The sequence below is a fragment of the Tiliqua scincoides genome, chromosome 2 (assembly GCF_035046505.1).
Source record: "Tiliqua scincoides isolate rTilSci1 chromosome 2, rTilSci1.hap2, whole genome shotgun sequence".
NCBI lineage: Eukaryota > Metazoa > Chordata > Lepidosauria > Squamata > Scincidae > Tiliqua > Tiliqua scincoides.
Window position 1 is genome coordinate 121,586,453 of NC_089822.1, and position 17,220 is coordinate 121,603,672.

Genomic DNA, 17,220 nt, shown 5'->3' on the forward strand with positions numbered 1-17,220 from the left:
GCCAGTGCAAATGGGACTACTTGTGAGTAGGGCTACCAAGGATCAGGTTGCCTTGATAAGCCTCCCAGGTGCTGCTTGTGAACCTCCTCCCTCTCGCCCCTCCTGCCCTCTTTACAGATTGGGACAGCAGGAACGTGAATGAAGTGAACTCTGAGACACACACACTCCCTGTCAGCAGCCCCATTTTTTTCATGGTGGGCTTTTTAAGGAGGGGTGGACTTGACTCAAATCCATTAGAGTCACTAAAGGGTGACTCAGACTCAGAAAGTGCCCCTGTCATGACTCTTCTTCAAGTTGAGTCGTGGGGGATGGTGACTCGGCAACTCGAGTCAAGCCCCACAGTTTTCCCATCCCTGCCAGAAGGCCTCCAACAATAATGTTAATACTGGTGTAGATTTACGTAGGAGAAGGTAGTCTTAAGCCAGGTCCAAGTCATTTAAGGTTTTGTGGTAAGAATCGCCACTTTGTTTTGCACTCAGAAACATGCACTTGCCTCACCATCACATCACATATGAGTTAATAATAGCAAGGCAAAGGTCAAATCTGGTCTATGATGGTGAATGTGTAACCTGTGGAATGGCTGAACATCAGCCTGAACTTGGACAAGGACAGCCAACTGAAGTTCAGCAGGTCATATACTTTAGCACCCAGCTACTCAAGGTTCATTTCATCCATGAACTCTGTTAGGAAAATAGTGATAGTGACCTGAAAAGCTAGAGTTATTCCCCTCTGAGAGTCTAGAGCCTTGACCTAGTCCTCGGATCAACAGCCATTCCCTCTCCTTAGAGAACCTTGAAAACATTTGTCCTGGGAGGACTGTTCTGACAAGAGATCCCTGAGATTTTTGTATTCTGCATCAAACTACAATTCTTTGTGAGACACCATGACTGAACAATTGAAAGAAATAAACCTAATGTAAGTTGGATGTATAGAGCTGGCCTAAGAATGGGAGGATGAAGTTGAACCATCAGTGTTTGTGATAGTGCTTGCTGCTCAAGGAAAAAAACAAAAAAAACAAAAACAGGATGTGATTTCTCACATACCAAGCCAAACCCAATCTCCTAGGCAACTGGGTGCCAAACAAAATCATATTGGAAGTGGCACCTGGTCAGTCATTTCCTGTAGCTGCCATATGTATATGAGAATTAGCCCTTTGAGGAACTTCCCTTCATCTAACAACTGGCGTTCCAACAGTCTCTGCCTTAGTCTCTCAGTGTGCAGTGATGGGAGCCTGGTTTAACACATTAAAAATCAGGTCAAGATTACAGCAAGCATTAAACCCTGCGATAAAAGCCAGAATAAAACCAATGTGCCGTGTCCAGGGCTTTGTGAGCCATAAACGATTTTAAAAGGCAATTTAGGGGGAAAAAAATAGGTATATTTAAGGCAAATCCTATGTTTCTCGTAAAAGTAGGGAGGGAGAGGGCTGGCATGACATAGCTTTAAGAATTTTCCATTTTGAAGGCACTGTCTTTCATTTCTCTCTATGCCTCCATGCTGGGCTCAATTCTTTCCGGATCAATGAAAACAGAAAGATAAAGAGCAACCATCCCACCCTTTCTCCCAATGAGAATTACTTTTCCAAAACATACTTTTCTCTACTGATTACCTGATGATACTGCTAAAGTCTTGTGTTATCCAGATCCTGGCATCAGATAACTGAATCTAACCCCTGCAGATTCTTGCCAGGCTTCCAGAGAAAGTCTGTGAATGCCAAAAAACTTGTTGAGGTGGATGTTGTGTTGAGTCATGAAGCACACGGGTATATCAAACATTGGCCTGGGTCAAGTGAAGCATGTCATGCCGTTCCTACTGCCTGCCCCCATGAAGAAGGGAAGGTCCCATGTTGGCACTTCAGTCCTTGTACCAGCTCTAATACCAACAAGTAATCCTAGTTAAGAAAGAGACCAAACCTGCAGGATTATTTCTGGGCATGCAGCAAACAAGCCACTTCACTTGCCTTCTTTGTGTATGGAAACTGAAGGCATTCAACCTTCCCGTGGTTACTAGGGGCCCAATCCTATCCAACTTTCCAGCACCGGTACAGCTGCAATGCAGCCCCCAAGGTAAGGGAACAAATATTCCCATGCTTTGAGGATGCCTCTGGGACTGTCCTTCCACTACAGGACACAGTGCATGCCCTATTGGCACAGCTGCATTGGCCCTGGAAAACTGGATAGGATTGGGCCCTCAGTCTCTTGAGGTTTTGGCTTTGAGACTCACTGGAAGGAAACTGGGACACTTCTCTCTCTCCACCCAAAGATCACCGCTATTGCATGTTCTTACAAACAGCTTCCCACTAAACAATATCATCTACACGTATCAATTGCCCGAAGAGCAACCTCAACCAATACAAAAGCAGTGCTGTGCTGTAGTTAGTGTGGAACTGGGGAGAGGAAGGTATGGGTTTGAATCTCGGCTCACTATGGGCCTTATTCTATAGGTACTTTCTGCTGCCAGAACTGGTGTTCCATCAGTGGAAGGTCATCTCCACTGGAACTGTTGACACAGTGATGATGCACACAGTGCACAAATAGCTGGTGACCATATGCATGTATCACTAGAGCACCCAAACACCACTGAAAGAGGCTGTTCGCAGAGGGGGTGGGAAGGGAGGGAAGTAACAGGGCACTTCAGAGGAAGAAAGGCTACGGCGTTTGGGCCTCTTCAGCCTAGAAAAGAGACGCTTGAGGGGGGACATGATTGAGACATACAAAATTATGCAGGGGATGGACAGAGTGGATAGGGAGATGCTCTTTACACTCTCACATAATACCAGAACCAGGGGACATCCACTAAAATTGAGTGTTGGGCGGGTTAGGACAGACAAAAGAAAATATTTCTTTACTCAGCGCGTGGTCGGTCTGTGGAACTCCTTGCCACAGGATGTGGTGCTGGCGTCTAGCCTAGACGCCTTTAAAAGGGGATTGGACGAGTTTCTGGAGGAAAAATCCATTATGGGGTACAAGCCATGATGTGTATGCGCAACCTCCTGATTTTAGGAATGGGTTAAGTCAGAATGCCAGATGTAGGGGAGAGCACCAGGATGAGGTCTCTTGTTATCTGGTGTGCTCCCTGGGGCATTTGGTGGGCCGCTGTGAGATACAGGAAGCTGGACTAGATGGGCCTATGGCCTGATCCAGTGGGGCTGTTCTTATGTTCTTATGTTCTTAACTAGTGTGTGTGTTGGGGGACAAAGGGGGTGGATTCAGCCGTAGTTTACCTGTACTGGATCCTGTCCCCCATTTTGGCCTGCTCTGTCTGTACAGGGCATAGACTGGAGGATACCCACAGACCATCAGGGGAAATATTTTCTCTTACTTTTTGCAGGCCGCTTGATCACCCATCTACCACAGCATGCAGTGTACACAGTCATGGCACATCTGCATGCTACAGCATAAGAGAGGATAGGACTGAGCTGTGAAAGATAGTGTTGGGACAGTCATTATCTTTTAGCCTACCTCAAATATAATGGCGGGGGGGGGGGAAGAGAGAAGTGATGTATTATATCCATGATTCTTAAATGAATCATTCCAAAAATGAAATTCATTCTGTTACTATTGAATATCATGTTCATGTGACTATAGTCAGAATATGACTCACCATGACACTTCACCTCTGGTTATCATAGCCGAATCACCAAATCACCAAAAAGTCCACCTTGTACAACAATATGTCTCCCATAAAGTATGGTCAGAGGGCAAAGGCAATGATTGTTTCCTGTTGTCTGTTCCAGGTATCTGTTATTTAGGGATATACTGCTTCTGACCTCAGAGGGTCCAATTAGTGATCATTGATATAGCAACAGCTACTAAACCATCCTCTACTCTTTCCAATTAAGTGGGTGGAGAACAGAAGAACTCACTACAAGTATTGCTTGCGGAAAATGAACTCCCTTCCAGCAGGGAGATTTCACCTTCAGCCCATCTCCTGGATGGCTCCAAAATTCTTTGCTCACTCTAGATAACTCACCACGAAGGAAACAGCAGTGGCAGTAGGTGAGGTGGCTTGCAGGTAAGACGTCCAACATACCTCTCTTTTGGGAGAAAATTCCCATTTTCCCCCCAGACATCACCACCCCCATCCCTTGGTGCCCAGAGATTTCTCACCAACATTCATGGCTGTTCACAGCTCTCTTTCCTACTTCGACAACAGCCTCCCCACAGGAATAGTTAATTAAATGTCAAATGATTCTAAATAGCAGCAGCAAAGAAAACATTTGTGGGGAGATGAGGGAGAAAAAAGGGACATTTTCTTCATTTATTTTAACCCATTGTAGCCCTTCTGCCTCATCTATGCAGAGAGAGGCCAGGATGCCATCAGCTGCCTAGTCAGAATTGGAACTAGCCCAGTTTATTGTCCATAATGCCACTGTAGAGACCCAAGAAATCCAGGTGAGATGAGTAAGAAAGGAGTGGATTGGCAACAGACATCAGGTTCAACAAACACCTGCTTGAGGCTTCTGAAACTATTTGTTCTGTTTGTGCCTTTTTGTGATGCTTCTGTTCTCTTCTTGCAACAAAGCAAGCCTTTGGAGGTTCAGCGACAGTAAACAAGGTTGCCTCATGCTTCGTGCTTTCCCTCCATAGCTCCCTAACATGTGGTGGATCATTTACATGTCCCCTTGAAGTAAAGTATGAGAATTCACAAGGCAGGGGCAGGCAGTCCATCTCACTACTTAGACAAGTAACCATTACCCTGACATATACTAGTGAATTTTATAAATGCACTAGCAGCAGCGGGATAGCAGTCTAAGGGCGCAATCCTAACTTGCGCTGGAACAGGTAAGCCAGGAGGCTTGCGCTGTATCCAGCGCGGGATTGTGGCCGGAAGTGGCTTAGCCATAGGCAAGGGGAAACTCTTCCCCTTACCCCTGGGGAAGGGCTGCTGGCACCTATGGGTCTCCTCGGACTTGCGCCACTTCCTGAGGTGGAACAAGTCTGAGGAGAGCGGAGCTGCTCCATTAAAGCCGCTCCATTCTCCCCGGGAACGGGGGTTGGGATCTGGTATAACTGCCGGATCCCAGCCCTGCTTCCTGCTCCCCGCCCGCCCCCAGGGCCACCCATTGCCCGCCCTCCCCCTGCGCACGAACACCTCCCTCCCTCTTCCTCCCCGCCCCCCACATCTACCTTTCATCCTTGCGTCGGCTTATCTGAGCCGATGCAAGGAGCTGGGGGGAAGCGGGCTTGGAGGCTTCCTTCAGCCTCCGCAGGCCGGTGCGTCTCAGAGTGCCTGCCTGGCTTCCCCCCAAGGAGGCGCAAACGTGCTTTACGGGATGTTTGTGACCCTCCCAGGCCGGCCCAAGGGCGCAGTTTGGATTGTGCTCTAAGTTTAAGTTGCAGAGTTTATATTTTCAGAATATGGGATGGTCGATAATGTTTATGCTTCCTTTGTCTAAGTAGCTCTCTGTGTATAAACTGAAACCATCCCACATCCTTCAGAGACTGACTCAAGCCTGCAGGAAAACCTACTAAATTCCATCTTCTTCTTTTACAACATGCAGAATTGGGAAACCAACAGCATGCCCCCATTTTTTCTCCTTCCTCTCTTGCTTACCATCTAGCCTGATGATTAGCTTGATCCGATGGAAATCTAAAGCTTGCTGTTGGATATCTTGTTGCTTTTTGCTTGGTTCTAATAAAGGCATTATTCTAGTTTGGATTTTACTTCAAAAGGCAAATCAACATGATACAAGAGCTAAATTGTCATTTCCTCTTCCTGGGGAATTGTTGATCAGCATCCAGCCTCCAGAATTCTTTGGGAGACGCTGTGACTGTTAAAAAGGCACAAAATGCTTCAGTTTGTAGTGTGAGTCTGTCCTAAATAGGCTCTTCTTCAATTTGGTTTTCTGCTTAAAATTCACATGGATTAGGCTTTCCCCATAAATCAGTGACAACTTTACAGTCTTGGCCACTGCACTTTTCGTGCAAGTGATCAATAGTGATTAAAGGGTAACCTCAGCCTAAACACTGGATAGATCAGTGTGATTTGTCCCATATTCTGACCTGCAAATGTAGGCAATAAAGCCAAACCTTTGCTGAGAAAATCACCTGCTATTTCTTCTCAGCCTCATTAGAGAGAGAGAGAGAGAGAGAGAGAGAGAGAGAGAGAGAGAGGGTGAGTCACCAATTGCTTAAGTGTTTACTGTGTATTGACTCTGACCTTTCCAGCATCATTCCGGCCTACTTGAGCTTAGAGAGCAAATTTACTCAGGCTGCCCTGCTGGCCAACCTCTTCCCATCTTGTGTTTTTCAGCCACGCGAAAACAGCCTGAGCTACAAGTAATAACCATACTTTGTGGGTCGTGTCCATGCTCTTACAACGTCCTTCTGCAATTTGAACGGTCCTGAAGAAGCAAGAGACAAATGCCACAGGAAGGCAATAATGATGCTAACGGCTGGACACACAGTAGCTGTGCAAAATGAGAGATAGAGAGCGCAAGTGCTAGTAAGAGGCCCTTGCGTACAAAGATAAATGTATTAGGAAAGTGGTGTTAGAAGGTTGTGTGGAGGAGAGGCTGAACCTGCAAGTGAAGAGCCGAGTGAGTGGTGTGGGTGGGTAATTATCCTTGCAAATAAGGTGCTTGGAACATGTTCATATGCCCCTTCGACCTCTTTATCCTTCCTATTTTTTTTCATTTTCAAAGGCTTAGTTTAATACTGTACCTAATAGCAAACTTTCCTATTCATAGTTAAACAATTCATTTAGGCTAATCTTAAAACATCTGCGCAAAAAACTGTAGGGATTTTTGGACCAGATGAAAGGATTTGCTTGGGTTTTATGCTACAGTTGCCAACACCTTTGATGGCCTTTCCGTTCATTTCGTTCGGTCAATTATGCTTTTGTTAGGTCTGCATTTCCCCTGAGGGCTGGGGATAAGAATAGGCCCTCAGTTTGGCTGTACTTGTCGTAAGAGGCGACTTAACAGCCACCGGGTAGATGGGACTCCTTAGCCTGGGAAGGCAGCGCATCTGAGAGAAGGAAAACTCTGATCCTAAACCTCCACTGCCTTGTGGCTACATCCAGTTATGGAAAAGGCTTCAGCAGTCAACCTTGAGGCAAAATCCGGAGCCGGAGTCCCTGAGGCAGTTCATGGCTGAACACAGTCACGTTCTGGCAACTCCTGCGACGCCGCTGGAACCAACCGTACTGGCTTCTGCCTTTCCATTGGATCATTTCAGCAACGTGGAGAGGGGGAATTTGCTGCATGGGTAACAGTCTATCCTCCATATCTACTTTACCCAGGCTTCGTGCACTGGAGAGGACACTCTCCACTCAGAGCACGATACCATAGTCTTTTGAGACTGAAGGATGCCAACAAGAAGGTCTGCATTTAAAAACTACAAGGGATGCGTGGATGCCGCTGAAGGCAGAAGTCATCCTGTTTCACTGATGCCAAGTGGTAGAGCATGCAAACCCATGACATCATCACTTTGCACAAGAAGCAGAGGCTCCAGGGGTAGGGAAATTCACAGAGTGACAACGTGCTTCGCTTCTCCACACATGACTGGAAAAGAGATGCCTGATTGTTCGTTTTACACCCCTTGTAGTGTCCAGTCCCAGTTCACCCTTTCAGGCATTCTTAGTGGAGACTATGATTAATAGAATTCATAAAGTAAATGAAATAGTTGGCCTAAGGCAAGTCACTCCCTCTCAGCCTCAGGATAATAGAGACTCATCTTGCAGGGTTGGTGTGAGGATGACAACAAAATAGTACATGTGAAGTATGCCAAACACTCAGAAGTGCTACACAAGTGCAAAGGATTTGGCATTATTGTTAAAACAAACCCCACCCTTCCGTGCTACATATCCATCAGCAAAAGAACCTTTCACCCCCATCAGGGCTCCAAAGGATCAAATGCAAGAGAAAATGGGACACATAGTCACTAACTGTGACAAAAATAATAAACCTAGCTCGTCTATATTACTCGCCAGGACTAAAACACAGAGTTCCTGGAGTGATGATCTTCCTCTAAAGCAGAGGTGCCCAAAACCCGGCCCTGGGGCCACCTGCAGCCCTCGAGGCCTCTCAAAAGCATCCTTAAAGCATCCTTCCCCACTCCTTAGGTAACTAGCAAGTGGCAACTAGCCAACTGACTCCCTGTAAACTCAGACAGGATCAGCAGTTCGTGCTTCAGAATAATTCCCAGACCTTGCTGGAGAGCCACTGCCAGTCAGAATAGGCCATGTTGGGTTAGAGCAGGGGTGTACAAAGTTTTTGGCAGAAGGGCCACATCATCTCTCTGACACTGTGTTAGGGGCCGGGAATAAAAAAATTAATTTACATTAATTTGAATAAATTTACATAAATTGAATATATTAAAGAAGAACTTATATGAATGAATGAATGTCTTGCAATAGCTCAAGGCCTATAAAAGGCTTTGCAGAAAGCAAGGCTGGTCTTTCCTTTGCTGCTGCTACTGCATCACAGACGTGAAACAGCAAGCAGTGGAGGGAGCCTGTAATGGAAGATCAGAAGATCATCAGGTGGATACTGTGGTGTTGACAGCGATTCCATGTTTTGACAGCTGTTTGACAGCTCTGGGAAGGGCAGGGCTGGCTCCACAGCTGTAATCAATCAAGGCCAATGGAGACCTGGTTGGACACCTGAGCTTCATTTGACCTTGATGGGACTTTGAATGAGCTAAGGAGATAGCTCACAGCTGAGCTGCATTTGCACTTAATGGGACACCAAGGATAAAAGGCAGCTTCAGAAGGACCAAAGGCTACCCTGACCCAGAGGGAGACGCTACCTGACCCAGAGAAGACCTGACCTGAATTTGACCTTGGACTGTGACCTGGCATATCCTTTCTGGACTCTGATTTAGCACCTTGCATTGACTAACTGGCTTACCTGTACTTTGACCTTGGACTGTGACCTGGCATATTGACTTTGGACTGTGACTTGGCAATCTGCATTTATTGGACTGGGACTTGATTCTGACGCGTGCTTACTACCCGGGTGAGTTAGCAAAAGGAAACTAACCAGTGCTTTGCAACCCACACAGGCGTTTCTAGGACTGTATCAAGAGCTGGCATGTAAGCGTGCTGTAAGGGCCATCCCTGCCCTGAAAGAGGCAAATCTGAGCCAGAGCTGGGTCTGGCAGCCTCCTTCTGCCTGTGATTCCCTTGCGTGTGGGGCCTCCCGTAATTGCAATTGTAAATTGGTGCGATCCTTATTTAGCTAATAAATACTTTATTTGCATGTGTGAAGTCAATAAGAAGCCGTCTTCTCTTTGTAATAAGATTTTAATGCAATTAATCTCGAGGAGGGGAATTTACTGCTCAGCCTGGCATGCTCCTGCTCCGTGTGGAGCAATAAAGGCGCCATTTGCATCTAATTAAGTGGAAGAAGGTGAGACAGAGGAAGCTTCCTTGCATTCTCTCCTGCATCTTAAGAGGCAGAACTGCCTTTGAGAAGAAGCACAACTAATGGCAGGATCAAAGTCTCTGACTTCCAATTAAACATGGCAAGAGCAAAGGGCTTGGTGGGGGAAGTGTGGTAACTATAAATTTGGAGGGGAAAACAGATTTCTTAAATTTGCATTTCTGAGTTGAATGCAATTTGCATTTTTTAAAACATATTTCAACAACGGAATAGTAAACTGCAAAACAAACACTGTGCTTTTTGTATTCTGATACACACCTGGCAAACAGGAAAAATCAATCTCTGTCATGGAATCACAGAATGGGCTTGGACTAAAACTGTTTGGTGTAAGAAAACTGGGAAAGGATGTACCAGGGAGCCAGGAAGTGGGAAGGTCAACTTCCTGATAAGATGCCATGAAAAGGCACTGTTTGAGGAACGATAGCAACAGCAGCCAATTCACTGTCCAGAGCACATTTCAATTGGGCTTAATGAACACAGATTCTTGTATAGGAGCTTAATTTCTTTCTGCTTTCTCCTCATTTTACCCAATGCAATCTGCCTCCCAATATGGATAATAATGGATGGAGCTCTGTTCTTGCAAGACTGATCGATCTCACAAATCCTGGGGGTGGGTGGGAAACAGCATGTGCAGTTAACAGGTAATTTCATATAACAGAGGAGCCAGGGAACAAATATATTGCCAATGGATGAAAGATGGGGGGGGGGGGAACAGACCTCATCACATCCTCCCTTGAGGGTGTAATATGGTCCTAACGGATTCCAAACTAATTTTCAATTGGGGGGCAAAATAGCTTGGTTGAATCTGACCTAATCTCATTCAGACCTGTGTCAGGGACAAATTTGTTTGTGGTCCGACCACTATCATATAATCAATAATCACCATCAGCAACAGTCTGATAGATCTTTATTAAAGAGTGCAATGCCCACAGAGACATGACATATTCTAAGCTGTTCTGTATTTCCAGGATGAGCCCCAATCCTGAAAACCACTCCCAAATCATGCCTTTTATGTATCAGCATACACAAACATAGCTTCTGAACCTAATTAATAACCCATTATTTGGTTTAGTCATACTTTCATCTTGTCTTCTGAAACTTCTTCCCTGTCTTCCTCCTACCAAAAACTTCTTATTAACTTGCCAACAAGTTCTTCTTGACCTCAGAACTACGAACATGTTTTCCAGAACTAAGAGCATGCTTGCCAAAGTCAAAGACTTTCACAGCACAATCCCACGCATGTTCTAAGTTTATTAGGTTTAACAGCGCATAAGCCATTCACTTGTAAGTTTGAAATTAAAAACACATTAAAATAAAAATTGGCTATGTGCACAGTGCATCCTTTACCAAAAAAAACTCCTATGCATGTCTACACAGAAATAAGTGCCATTGCACTCAATGGGACTTCCTCCCAGGAAAGTGTGCATAGCAGCGGTTTCCCAACCTACTCCTTGGAAGCTTGGAAAGCACTAAGTCATAATGGGGAGAGGAGAGGGCAGCAATGTGATCCCCAGGATTGTACCACTGCTGGGTACAGAGGGAGAGGTTTCAACTTACCTCTGCCTGTGCCAGCCTCCGGGGGGGGGGGGGGGTGTGCGGGAAGCCCAGTAGATGCCTCTGCAGGGCTCCCCAAGCCTTACAAATGTTAAAAATTGCAGTCGAAAACCACTTCTGGTTTCATGATTGAAAACTGGCAGTGGTTTTCTGATCACTATTTTTAACATGTCTAAGGCTTGGGGAGCCCTGCAGAGACATCTGTGGGGCTCCCCGCACCCCCTAGATGCCGGCACAGGCAGTGGTAAGTTAAACCCCAGTCCCCGGCAATGGTGTGATCCTAGCGATTGCATCGCTGCCTTCTCTCACTCCCTTAAGGGGCCAGGAACAAGTGCTTCCCAGGCTGGTGGGTCACCACCCACCTATTTGGAAACTACTGGTGTTTAGGATTGAAGCCCAAGTAATATCTTGACTAATTTATCTTTTCTTCTGAACAAAACTGTTCAACTGTTTAGTGCTGTGAATATGTACTGTATATATAGGGGAGTAATCATGAGTGTTTAATTATAGCATAAACGTATTACTTGGGAACCTTATCAAGCACTTGCCAGAGTGCCATCTATGGGCCTGGAGCTGTTGACAACTGCCAAACATGGCAGGAAGGGGGCACAATGTTAGCTTTCTTCATTATGACCTGAAGCTAACACCATTCCTTGCAAGCCAAGCCAGCAAGCCCGATGGGTGTGGAGGGCCACAGATTCCAACAACTTCAAGCCACCTCCCACCCCCAAGTTAGAAACACATTTCTTACTTTTTCCATCAATTGCCGCAGTTGTCGGCTGCGCAGGTCCCTTGAGCAGGTGCCCTGGACAGGGATGACAGCGGTGCACAGACATTTGCCGTCAGAGGCTTGAGCGGAGGTGTAGACCTGCCAACCTTCATCAGGGCTTTGGAAGAGAGTCTGCAAAGACAAAGGGAGCAAATAGCACTGAATAAAGAATTCAGGGAAAGGGAATAAAAGGAGTCCCCCTCCCACCCCAAATAACTATTTAGGGTTTTGTTTTGTTCTTAAATGCAGAGTTAAGATGATGCATTGAAAGTAAACGCAGATCAGGCCTTCATTTGTCTGCCCCATCCATCACAATCAGCTCTAGAGCCAGCTGGTTGTGGAATTCCCTTGATGGAGAAGACTGAGAGACCCAAGATGCCAGACTCCAACAGAACTCCCTGAAAACTGGCAACTGATGTGCCGTGTGTCTCAACTCATTTTCCCACTCGCCCACATCACACATGGCAGAGCTGTAAATATTTGCTGGCTGGGAGACCAATTGCTGTCACTGTTGCCTGCCTTCCTCCACCTCACCGCATGCAACTGAAGAAGAATATGGCATGCAGGGAGGTTTAAGGGACTATTAAAACAAAAGGCAAATGCGTCATATCCAGTTATAATAATATGCTTATTACAAACCCAGGGAACACTTCGTGATTATACAGATTTACCCAGGCAAACTGTCATATTGACAAGGGGAACAGAAGTGGAGGGGGGAACTGCGGCTCAGTGGTACAGCACCTGCTTTGATTGCAAAAAGTCCCTGGTTCAATACATCTTTTAAATATATACAAAGACAATACTGATCTAGACTGATCAAGGGTCTGACTCAGTATACAGAAGCTTCAGAGGAAAGGTGTGATATGGCAGGGAGCATAGAGAGAGACTGCATTCCCCTATAGAATCTGTATTGCTGACACCTGGGCCACCTACAGCCCATGTGGGAGGTAGATTCCCCCCCCCTCCATGCAACAATGTGCCTAATAGTGCAATCTTATGCATGTCTACTCAGAAGTGCCATTGATTTCAATGGGACTTACGCTCAAGTAAGTGTGCACAGGATTACAGCCGAATCCTATGGGCTTTTAGTGCTGGCGGAATGCTACCTGCTTTACGGAAGTCACAAAAGTGGTTCTGGCAGCGTGTGGAGTCACGTGCTACTGAAGCACCAAAGGGATGGCCAGAGCCTTCCTGCATGTGTTGGAGGAGTGTTTTGGACCTGCTAACTGAAGTAAGTCAGCATGGAGGGCAGGAAGGGGTGGGGGAATGAAGGCTGAACAAGGTGGTGACAGGGGAGGGGAAGGTTAGTGATGGGGTGGGGGAAGTGTGGATTGGGACTGGGAAGGGGGTGGGTTTGGCGGCAGCAGTGGCCACCAAATTCCTGGGTTTGATCCACCTTCCCTAGTCACTGCGGACTTGTGCCAGCAATTTCGCTGTTGTAGGACCGAGTATACATCCGCTGTGCCACAGGATGCTTATTCCTGAGTATGGGAACATTTGTTCCCTTACCCAGAGGAGACCTCCATGGCTCCTCCTCCCACCCCCCCACCCCTGCAGGATACAGTGGTATTCTTTTTGGAACCACAGCACCAGTGGGGGTGGGGAAAGATAGGATTGAGCTGTGATGGTTTCCTATGCTATATAGGGATGAATGACAAGCACTCTTTTATAGACATAAAGCAAAGGAGTGCACGCGGGGTGCACTAACCCAGCTTCCTGCTGGTGGTGACCCTTCCCACCAACCATTCAGAAACAAGCCAGCTTCTATTGGCATCACTCCACCCCATGTCCTAGATTTTCCTTCTTGGTTCCTCTGGAGTAGTGCTTTTCAATCTTTTTCATCTCATGGTACACTGACAAGGTACTGGAATTGTCAAGGCCCACAATGGTTTTTTGACAACTGACCATGCTGTTGGTGGAGGGCTCACATCCCCAAAGGCCCTACTAATAAATGACCCTCCCCCAAACTCCTGCGGCACACCTGCAGCTCATTCACGGCACACCAGTGTGCCACGGCACAGCGGTTGAAAATGGCTGTACTGGAGTGTAAAGGAATGTTGCGTACTGAGATAGAGGCCCAAGCATCAGAAACAGTGATTGAGATGGAAACTAAGACGAAGCATTTGGTGAAGTTGAGGGGAGAAATTAACTCTGGTCTAGTGCTGCTTGATCACTAAATCTCCTTGCTTGCACAAGTGCTCCAGGGACGTGGAATGCCCCGGAGCTATAGGCTACGAGAGCACTGCCCGTCACAGTACTTTCGTGCCAAGTCAGCACTGCCTGCACTCTTTTTCCCCTTTCCAGAATGAGGCAGTTGTCAGCATCAAAGAGTCGCCTCCTCTTTCCAACCCACATGAACAGAGTGGACTTCTAAAATTCACTTGACTCCTATTCTCCTAACTAAATATGGAGCTGCTAAAGCTATTTTTAGCTTCCACTTGCCCTGGGACATGCCCAACGCATGTAATGAGTTGTGGCGTGACCTATTCTGTCCTCTCCTGTTATGTCATGAAGCTTCATCACCCATTTGGCTGTCTCTTCCCTACCCCCAATTCAGTTTCTTAAAGCGGCATCTGCCAAGAATTTGGAAGGGGGGGGGGAGAGAAGAGAAAGCCTGAGAGAACTCTCTCTCTCCCTCTCTCTCATGCAAAGAAAGAATAGACTCAAGAGTGCAGAGGTCCCTCCTTTCCACCAATTCTTTCATGCAAGAAAATTGAGAAAGCCTCATGGGAAACAGAGCAGAAGCAGCAGCCCTAAACAGAGGGAGGTGCATAAGGGTGGACAGAAAATGCAAACTAGGTCAGACCCTTGTTAGCCAAACTAATGTTCTCTCCTTCTGGATGCAGTATTACAGCCTGGCCATAATTAACATAAGAGCACATTAGTGATCATTAGTGAGTGATACTGGATTGTATCCAAAAGCAGTTTGCCTCTGATGAAAGGTGTTCCTTCCAATGAAAGGTGTTCCTTCTGGAGGGAAGCATCTTCAACGGATTGAAAGAAACCTTTGGATACAACCCACTGTGCTAACACTATGCCACAGCTATCCAATAAGATACTTGTTAGCTCCAGGGGTGGCATCAGAAGTGGGCCAGCGTGGGTACTGGCCTAGAATTCAGGCCCATCAGAGATTCCTCCTGACCAAGTGAACCCCTGAATTCTCAGTACTGGTGGCAATGGTAGTGTCCAATGTGTCCTCAAGGGACAGGCAGGAACAACATCGGGCCCTGTGCAGGGCTTTGGTCCAGGACCCAAAACAACCTCACTGGCTGGCTCCAAACCAAACAGGCATGCAACTGTTACCCTGCACATGTCCGATCTCGGAAGCTAAGCAGGGTCAGGCCTGGTTAGTACTTGGATGGGAGACTGCCTGGTGCTGTAGGCTTGTACCATAGTCTTTTGAGACTGAAGGTTGCCAACCAACTGGTCCCATTCATATCCAATTCCACTTATTCCACAACAAATGCACCATGGAACAAATGGCACTAAATAAAGATTCTGTTTTTAGAACCTACATTCATTTTCATTATTTTGTATCTTTTACTGTATACGAAGCTCCTGGCTGCAGCTTTACCACACAGCCACCTCCTTGTGGCAGCCACGATTTTTTTTTGTTCACCCTGCTTCACACTGATGTTGCAGCTGTGCTCTGGATCTGCTTGCTCTCACAAGAAAGAACTACTCTTTTGAAAAAAAATATGATTTTTTTTTAATGGAATAAAACAGAAAAATAAAATAAGAAGATGTAAATGAAAAATGTGTCTGCTAGCTCAGACTACAACAGCAGAGTATGGCATCTCAAGCACAAAAACTGGTTTCTCATGAATTTAACATTTTGTTCTCTTTTTTTGCATGTTTTGCTGATGTAATTTTTTTGCTGATTTTGCTGATGCCCCACCCCCCACCCCAGCTCGCTTCAAAATTTCACATGAGCAAAAAGGTAAGCCGCCAGGTTAATCTATACACACTCACGCAGAGCAAGATAACAACAACACAAAGCTTGGTCTGCTTCCATTGAACATCTCAGATCCATAAAGAGTAGGAGAGTTTGTGGTGGCAGCCTTCCCCCCTGTTCATCAGGAGGATGTGGTCCTCCTTGAGCCTCAATGAATATTCACATTTGGGAATCTTGCTTGCATAAAGCTCATATGAGGAAAATCCAATTCTAGTTAATTCTTGAATTTCAAATGGGATATTAACTACACAGTGGGAATGGGAACATGTTGGGTGATTTTCATGCATGAGCCTGATGTATCCCATTTATGCAAGTATTCTGTTTATTGGTCAGTATGACAGGATCTTGTGGAGGACAGGTGCAATACTGCTTCCCCACAATGCACTGCATTGCAATGCATGTTCTTACAAGTGATGGGTAGATGGAAGCTTACAGGGATCTCCTTGAAGGGATCAGGGTGAGGAAACTGGGGCATAGCAAGAACATTTTCACCTCCTTACCATGCCCCACACCATCTGAATCCAACACATTTATATGTAGGTATACACGGAGGCACAGCCATGTCATCGGATACCCAGGTCCCATAATTTTTTATTCCCCTCCCCCTGTATACAACATATTAGTCATGATATGAAATGAAAAATAGCAGCCAGAAAATAAACATTTCTCCACAAGCAGGGGATAAAAGTCAGTGCCATTCCCTGCTGTTGCTCCCCTGCACATAGTACTCAGCAACATACTGCCCCTGCATCTGGGGTTTCAATGTAGCCATCATGATTAATAACTACTGATAGACCTATAGTCCACCAGGCATGTTTAGAATCCACTTTTGAAGCCATTTATGCCAGTAACCAACAACACCCAAACTTCTCACCAGTAGTTCACTAGGGCTGGTGTCATTGGTGCAATAACTCATGGTGTCATCCCTATTAAATTTATTTATTTTACTATATAACAATACAGGTCACTCAACAAATCAAAACAGCACAGGTCACCCCTCCCCCCCCAAAAAATGGTCAACTTGATGACACACAACTGAATAAAAGTTCAAGTATTAAGTCTGATACAAGTAAATGAGAGCAGACTCATACTAACACTTGATTGGTTCTGTGCTGCGACATAACAACATCTCATTGGCTCTTGGGATAAGCAGTCCCACTGTCAGTTCTGAGTTAGGGAAATCCACTTTTTGTTACATAAGGAGGTTGAGTTTTCTTTTTCTGGTTATTTGGCTGTAACTTTTGATAGAGCACAGATAATTCAACACAGTTTGTTTCATTACATTTTGCATTAAATTACCTATTGAAAGATATATCACTTTATGGCAGTGATTGTCAACCTTTTCCATCTCAATGCACAGAGACAAGGCACTAAAATGGTCAAGGCACATCACCAGGTTTTTGACAATTGACAAGGCACACCATGCTGCCAGTGGGGGCTCACATCTCCCATTGGCCCTATTAATAAATGACTTTCCCCCAAATTCCTGTGGCAAACCTGTGGACCACTCATGGCACACCAGTGTGCCATGGTACAGTGGTTGAAAATGGCTGT

General features: G+C 45.9%; 1 protein-coding gene across 5 annotated transcripts in view; it reads right to left on the reverse strand.

Moving 5' to 3' along the window:
* OLFM2 (olfactomedin 2) overlaps window positions 1-17,220 on the reverse strand; it is a 143,232-nt gene that overhangs the window by 60,589 nt on the left and 65,423 nt on the right. For 2 of the 5 annotated variants that reach the window (XM_066614298.1, XM_066614297.1), the window contains exon 2: window positions 11,694-11,843. In XM_066614298.1, coding sequence (XP_066470395.1) covers window positions 11,694-11,843 — 150 coding nt within the window. Of the gene's footprint in view, window positions 1-11,693; window positions 11,844-17,220 lie in introns of those variants that run through there. The other 3 variants (XM_066614301.1, XM_066614299.1, XM_066614300.1) reach the window with 2 other exon arrangements.